Source organism: Lepus europaeus, chromosome X, assembly GCF_033115175.1.
Source record: "Lepus europaeus isolate LE1 chromosome X, mLepTim1.pri, whole genome shotgun sequence".
Lineage (NCBI taxonomy): Eukaryota > Metazoa > Chordata > Mammalia > Lagomorpha > Leporidae > Lepus > Lepus europaeus.
Window position 1 is genome coordinate 96543453 of NC_084850.1, and position 7228 is coordinate 96550680.

General features: G+C 51.0%; 1 protein-coding gene across 2 annotated transcripts; it reads right to left on the reverse strand.

The window, feature by feature from the left end:
- Positions 1-691: 691 nt before the first annotated feature.
- On the reverse strand, positions 692-6149 carry TSR2 (TSR2 ribosome maturation factor). 2 transcript variants are annotated; one of them, XM_062184177.1, is made up of 5 exons: positions 6055-6149; positions 5809-5899; positions 2233-2324; positions 1565-1741; positions 692-1339 (listed from the first exon to the last, which is right to left on the reverse strand). In XM_062184177.1, the coding sequence occupies exons 1-5, from the start codon at positions 6136-6138 to the stop codon at positions 1205-1207; spliced, it is 579 nt and encodes a 192-aa protein (XP_062040161.1). In that variant the 5' UTR covers positions 6139-6149; the 3' UTR covers positions 692-1204. The 2 variants fall into 2 exon arrangements, with proteins under 2 accessions (XP_062040161.1, XP_062040162.1); XM_062184178.1 differs by lacking the exon at positions 6055-6149 and adding an exon at positions 3484-3588 and having other exon boundaries at positions 5809-5877.
- Between the last annotated feature and the right edge of the window lie 1079 nt (positions 6150-7228).

Below are 7228 nucleotides of genomic sequence, written 5' to 3' on the forward strand. Positions count from 1 at the left end.
CCTTACAGATCCTGCCTTCCACCTAATCCCCCCACCTCCAAAGCACCAGGGGGCAGGAGACCTGGATTCCAGTGCCAGCTCTGCCACCGACCCACCCCTGCCTCCTCAGCCCGTGTTTCCACACACACGACTCCACGTGAGGTGGTGACTAGACCCCCTCTCACCTCTCCCATGGCTTCAGCTTCTACCTGGCCTCAAGGCTACTCAGTATTTTATCGTCCAGACCCATGGCGGGGCCACCGGGCAGGACAGGGGAAGGGGGTGGGGGGAGGACAATGGATACTCTTTGTTTTGTTTTGTTTTGTTTTTTAAAGAAAAATACAGTTTATTTCAGGCTTACAGTAACTTCCAGAGCACCGCTCTGCTGCGCTCGTCTGTCTGTCTGTTGAGAGTACCAGGCTACCAGGGTGGGCCCAGAAACCACTCCCTTGTGAACTCTGAGGTTCGGCTCCCAGAAGGCTGCTTCCAAGGTTACTCACAGGTCAAGCCACGGATTAAACAATAAGCTAGCATTTATTAAGGTCTTAGGCCTCATCCCTGGACTTAAATGGGATGGGAGAGAGTCAGGAAAGAGGTTAGAGGAGGCAGAAAACAAAGCCCCAGTCTCCCAAGCTCACCACCTAGCCAAGCTCTTGGAATTCCCAGGGTGGGAGGCCAGCTGCACAAAAGGAGCATTCCTGGGAGGTTCCGGGTTCTGGGCAGAGATTCAGAGCTGCTGTGGGTAGGGTGGGGAAGGCGAGGGGAGCGCACCACAGCTACTTGTAGTTCCCACATTCAACTACCTTCCATGTGCATGTTCACCGCACCACTCCTGACCCAGCCAGGCCCCTGGTGCCAAGTACCAGTTCTCTTTCTGGGCCTCTCCCTTCACAAATCCACCTGCCCGCTGGCAAGCTCAAGCTCCTCCTCCAGCCACACGTCCTCTTCATACTGCTGCCACCCAAGAGGCACTCTGCTGGGAAACGGGCCTCAGACTCACATGGTAACTTAAAGCCTGAGAGGCTGTGGTAGACTGGGTCCTACCACCCCCAGGACCAAAGACTCTAGGGGCTTTCCTTCACGTGGAGGAAACTGGACAGGGGAGTGAAAGAGAGGGTGGGAAAAGGGTAGCCAGTCCAGCGGTCTACAACCCTCCACAAACCCCCCTACAAGTAAGTCTCAAAACACCTAGCAAACCAAGGGCCCAAACCACTTTCAGCCCTACTCATTTCTTTCTCCGGACAATGGTCCAGCCATCTTCCACTATATCTTCTTCCTTAATAGTCTGGGAGTTTGGATCAGAGGGCTCAGGCTGGGGGCGGACCCCATCTGTAGCAGCTCCATCATTCATAGCCGTGACCTGGTGGAAAAGTACAAGACAGCACTGACTACACTGGCCACTGGCAACCCATGCTCTGCTCCCAGCTTCTGCAGGATTGCTTGCTGGAGTGACCTTAGTAAAGCTCCCCGCCCTCTCCATATCACACTACCTGCCCCAATTCATCACTTCTCTTGTCCATCTAGCTGCTTTCCCAGAAAACTGAAAACATTTGTACCCCACCCACCCAAGAGGCACCCTTGTCACCTCCATCTCTTCCACGCTGTCCGCATCCACCTCATCCTCATCAGTTTCTTTGGCTGTCATAACAGCGGTGGCTGTGACCTTGCACTTTTTTTGAGTGATGTGGGAGGCCATCTCCCTTAAAGCAGCCCCATCACCCCTCTGGAAGTGGCCGAACATGGTCTGTAGCTGCTGGCTCACCTGGCAAGAAAACATTCAACCAGCTTGCATTTTCCAGACAGTCTTCTATAGCACCAGCCAGTGTCTGCAGCAAGGGTGGGAAAGGGGCTGGAATTTTCCAGAAGAGAATGGAGCTCGCTCTCCCCCAAACAGTTCACCAATGAAGCAACCACATATGAAGAGCTCAGGTGAGGGCTTGGAAGCACTGAGGGAGGGCCTCCAGCTGGGAAGGCACTAGAACTGGGCTTTGAAAAAGCACAGATGCAAAAAGGGAAAGCAGTCTCATCATGGGGAACCGTGTTAACCAGAACAGAGGTGGACTGACCTCCCATGGGGTGGGATTGAGGAGTAAGCCTGGCAGAGAATGACACACGGAGAGAAATAAAAGAACACAGAGACAAGAGAGTCTCGGTTAGAAGAGTTTTGTGCACCACCCAGGAGAATGGTTGGAGTCAGGAGTATGGACCCAAAACAGGCAGGGACATGGCAAGCTGTGACCATGATAAACTCACCTGGGGCAGACTTCCATCCTCCACAACTGTATCAAACTCGTTGGTCATCAGCTCCCCAAGGAAGTCTTCCACCTCCTCTTGCTCCAAGTCAGCTGAGTAGAAAAGGAGAGAACCTTTTGGTCAACAACCAGCCAACTTCATCACCCCCTGCTCACTACTATTCAATACCTACTTGGTGGCTCCACATCTGGTTGGTGGGTAAAGGCCCAAGCAGTGAGCCTTTTATTTGCTAAAATGCTCTGCATGTCAGGTTTTAACATGACTTTTGAAAAGTCTCTGAATATTAATATCTAATTTTCAAGCCCCTGCAGCCTTATTCCTAGCCTCACATTCACCCTCTTTCATCTGGCCTACTCTGAAGCACCTCCCCTCTATGAAACCTTAAGCAAGCTACTTCTTCCTCTCTGAGCCTCAGTTTTCTCATCCGTAAAGCGGGTCTAATAATGGTCTCCTCAAAGGTCTGTTATGAGGAGTCATCCAATGCAATGCCTGGCGCAGGGGAAATCCATGAACCAGGTTAATTTCCATGACTTAAGGCCTGAAGGTTTCTAAGTGTAGAGACCCTTCACAACTGTGCCTCCACTGACATGGAAGGCCACAGACTAATCGGAAAGGTAAGAAGAAAACGGACGTGACATCTCCAGTGATGCATCTGTCACAGCCTCGACACCAGCATCCTACTGTGTGACTCTGAGCCCTCTCTGGGCTCCAGGAATCTCATGGGCCCCTACTCTAATCTTCTGAATTAGACAATGACTCAAGTCCTGCACAAAACTCCTCACACCCTCCTTCCCCCAGATGCTCCCCCTGCGAGAGCTCATCCTCTCCCTTGGTTTCCTCCACCACTCAAACCTAACAGTCCCCATGTCTGCCTCTAACTCAGACTCCTCTGTGCCTGGATGTTTCACCGGGGCCTCTCGTCTGCCATACCCAAAGCCAGGCTCATCACGTTCCACTCCAAGCACCCGCTTCTCATCCTCTTGGGTTCCTTATTCCGAGAAAGGCACTTAATCCACCCAGCTGAGGGAACTCGAACCCGAAATTGGCCTCTTTTTCCCTTCCCCTCTACAGCCGAGCAATCTCCCAGGCCTTTAATTTTCTTTCCCATGGCTATGGCCACCGCCCTGCTTCAGGCCTCACCATGTTCTAGATCTTTACAGCCCTCTCATTGGGTCTTTCCCTCTCCAGGCTGGGCCCCATACTGCTTACTTTCTGAACTCTCTAGTCAGCAAATCCCATCCTATTACTCACCTTAGAACCTACCCATGAATTTTTATCACCGACTGCAGTGTTTCATAGTTTGCCTTTGAGAAATATCTGTTCTGCTGGGTTTTAAGGGAAGCTATCCATAGAAAGCTAATGGGAAACAAAGGTAAATAGGTTTCTTTTTAGTGGTTCTTATCCTTAGCCAAGCCTATAATATGTTAATGAGTGTCGGGACTCAAGCAGGAACTGAAGAAAAGAGCTTTTCTTACGTAATTTGACTGGAGAAGCTTTTTCTTCACTGAACATCTAACTGGGGTGAGTCTTCCTTAGCATGCATTTTGGAAACACTGGCCTAAAGCATAAAATCAAAGGCACACAGAGCCTTCCAGGTCCTGCCCCCGCCCCCAGTTTCATTCTAGAGCATTCCTCCATCCCACCCCACCCCACACACGTGCAAATACCCTTGCTACAACACTGAGTTCCCTGCCACGTTCCAAATATAACTCATTATCGCCTCAAACCACAGAACTATGAGTGTTGTTCTTTCTGCCTCCCCAGTGTAGTTAACTCCTTCTCATCCCTTAAGACGCAGGCCAGGGGTGTGCTGTGGCACAGTGGGTTAAGCTGCTGCCTACGGCGCTGGCATCCTATATGAGCACCTGTCCTGGCTGCTCCATTTCCGATCCAGCTCTCTGCTAATGTACCTGGGAAAGCAACGGAGGATGGCCCAAGTACATGGGTTCCCGCCACCCACATAGGAGACTCAAATGGAGTTCCTGGCTCCAGGCTTACAGTCTGGCCCAGCCCACGCCATTGTGGCCATCTGGGAAGTGACCCGTGGATGGAAGATATCATTCTCTTTGCAATTCTGCCTATCAAATAAATAAATAAACCTTTTTTTTTAAAGACCCAGCCCAATCACCACCTCCCCCTGAGAGGCTTTCTCCCCAGTCTCATGTTACCCCAAGTACTCTGAGCTTTTATCAAAACACCTATCATCGGGACAGGCACTGTGCCATAGCAGGTAAAGCCACCACATGCAGTGCAGGCATCCCATATGGGCACCAGTTCGAGTTCTGGCTGCTCCATATCCAATCCAGCTCTCTGTTATGGCCTGGGAAAGCAGTAGAAGATGTTTCAAGTCCTTGGGCCCCTGCCCTCCGCGTGGGAGACCAAGAAGAAGCTCCTAGCTCCTGGCTTTGGACTGGCACAGCTCCAGCCATTGTGGCCATTTGGGGAGTGAACCAGCAGATAGAACACCTCTCTATCTCTCTGCCTCTGCCTCTAACTCTGCCATTCAAATAAAAGAAATACATCTTAAAAAAAAAAAAAAAAACCACCTATCACCCAGGATGTAACTGTCTATCTGTCTGGATCCCTCACTAGACAGTAAACTTTCTTGAGACATGAGAATCTGCCTGCTATCATTCCAAGGGCTAGAAAATGAATAAGGAATCTCCTCAAAAACCACATTCTGCAACAGGTCCTCTTTCAGACCCCTTGTTGCTCTATAACCCTTAAGATAAACCTAAGGTGCGGATGTTTGCTGTCACAATAGCCACGTGTGGTTACTGACCAAACGGAATGGCCAGACTAAGATGTGCTAAAATTGTAAGACAGCAGATTTTGAAAACATAATGCTAGGGGCTGGCGCTGTGGCACAGTGGGTTAAAGCCCTGGCCTGCAGTGCCGGCATCCCATGTGGGCACCGGTTCTAGTCCCGGCTGCCCCTCTTCCGATCCAGCTCTCTGCTGTGGCCTGGGATAGCAGGAGGGTGGCCCAAGTTCTTGGATCCCTGCACCCACGTGGGAGACCAGGAAGAAGCTCCTGGCTCCTGGCACAGCTCTGATCGTTGCGGCCATTTGGGCAGGGAACCAGCAGATGGAAGACCTCTCTCTCTCTCCCTCTTGCTCTTTCAAATAAATAAATCTTTTTTTAAAAAAGAAAACATAACGCTAAAAAAAGATGTAAAATGTTTTAATGATATTTTATGCTGAGACACATTGAAATATTCTGGATATATTGAGTTGGATGACATTATTAATTCAGCCAGCTTCTTTAAAGTAGCTGCTAAAATACTTGAAACTACAATCTGTGACTGGCATTGGCCAGTGCCAGGGTGGATACATTTGTAACCACATACCCGTTTGAAGAACTAGGAAACTCAGATTCAGGGAGGTACAACGCCTTGTCCAAAGCACAGCCCCCAAGACATTCGTCCGCAAGATTCCGAGTTCAAAGTCAGGGTTTATTCCACCTTGGCTTCATATATCACCACCAGCTGCTCCAGAGGAAGCGCAGGCCCACCAGGGCTGGCTTCCTCCCCTCCACGTCCCCCACACGGGCCGCCAGCGCCTCGTGTTCACTCACCATTGCGGATGAAGTAATCTTCCACTGCCCCCTCCAGCCACTCGGCCTTCTCCTGGCTGTGCACGCCCCCGAAGCCATTCTCCACCGCGATCTGCGAACACAGGCCCAAGCCCACCACGTCAGCCCGTGAGCCAGTCCACGGCATGGCCAGGGGCCCGCCGCTTACGATAGCCACACAAACCTCGCTCGGCCAAGTCCTGTTCTGCCGTGAGCCCTAACCGTGATCCCGCCGTCGCCCCCACTCACCTGCAGGGCAGGCCAAGCCTCCAGTGCGGCGCGGACACCGGCCCTGAAGAGCGCTCGCGCATCTTCCCCGGCGCCCGCCATCATCAAGTCTGGACCACGTGACGCCCAAGAGTCCCAACCCCTTCGCGGCTCAGCCCAGGCAGAATGAGCCGAAAGCCGAGACTGAGAACAGATCCGCTTTTCCGCTGAGCTGGCAGCAAGACTAGAGCAATAGAAAAGCCTGTCGGAGTGATTGATGACAGCAGCACCGTTACTCAATGGACCTGGACGACCTGTGGTGCTGTGGGTTCGGGATCAGATAAGATGTGCGGAAGTTAGTACCGATATAGATTGCAGGCCCTGGGACAGAACGCTCAGAGAGCATATCCTAAAAAGTCTGGATTTATGTCTAGAGCACTGTGACCAACACCAACAGTGCAGAAGTGCACTAGAGCAATCTCCAGGAGAGACCATCTGCAAGGCCACAAAGCAGGCCTAGAGAGATTTAGGATCGAAATAATACAACCACAATGGAGTGAAATTACAAACCAATAACAGATTAAGCCTTTGAGTATAATATAAAGTATGTAATCTTAAAAAAAAAGAGAGAGAGAGATTTAGCCGCGGCTCAACAGGCTAATCCTCAGCCTTTCGGCGCCGGCACACCGGGTTCTAGTCCCGGTCGGGGCGCCGGATTCTGTCCCGGTTGCCCCTCTTCCTGTCCAGCTCTCTGCTGTGGCCCGGGAGTGCAGTGGAGGATGGCCCAAGTGCTTGGGCCCTGACCCACATGGGAGACCAGGAGAAGCACCTGGCTCCTGGCTTCGGATCAGCGCAGTGCGCTGGCTGCAGCAGCCATTGGAGGGTGAACCAACGGCAAAAGGAAGACCTTTCTCTCTGTCTCTCTCTCTCTCACTGTCCACTCTGCCTGTCAAAAAGAGAGAGAGAGAGAGAGAGAGAGAGAGAGAGAGATTTAGTGGGAAAACAAAACAAGACAAAAAAAATCAACAAAATAACAGAAAAAAAAAACTTGTGAACTTCATAAACTTGGAAATTAACAAACTCCTAAATAATGAATGGGTCAGAGCTGGCACTATATAGCTATAGCTCCCACCTTGCAGGTAGGGGTTTTGCCACTATGCCATAACCCCAGACACAGTAAATAATTTTTTAAAAAGAGAGTAAAATCATGTTACGG

Coding starts and splice junctions, on each gene's coding strand:
- TSR2 (XM_062184177.1), bottom strand. CDS start 6,138: ATGATGGCGGGCGCCGGGGAAGATGCGCGAGCGCTCTTCAGGGCCGGT. Junction 2,325..5,808: donor AGATTACTTCATCCGCAATG/GTGAGTGAACAC, acceptor TTTTCTACTCAG/CTGACTTGGAGCAAGAGGAG. Junction 1,742..2,232: donor AGGATGGAAGTCTGCCCCAG/GTGAGTTTATCA, acceptor TTTTCTTGCCAG/GTGAGCCAGCAGCTACAGAC.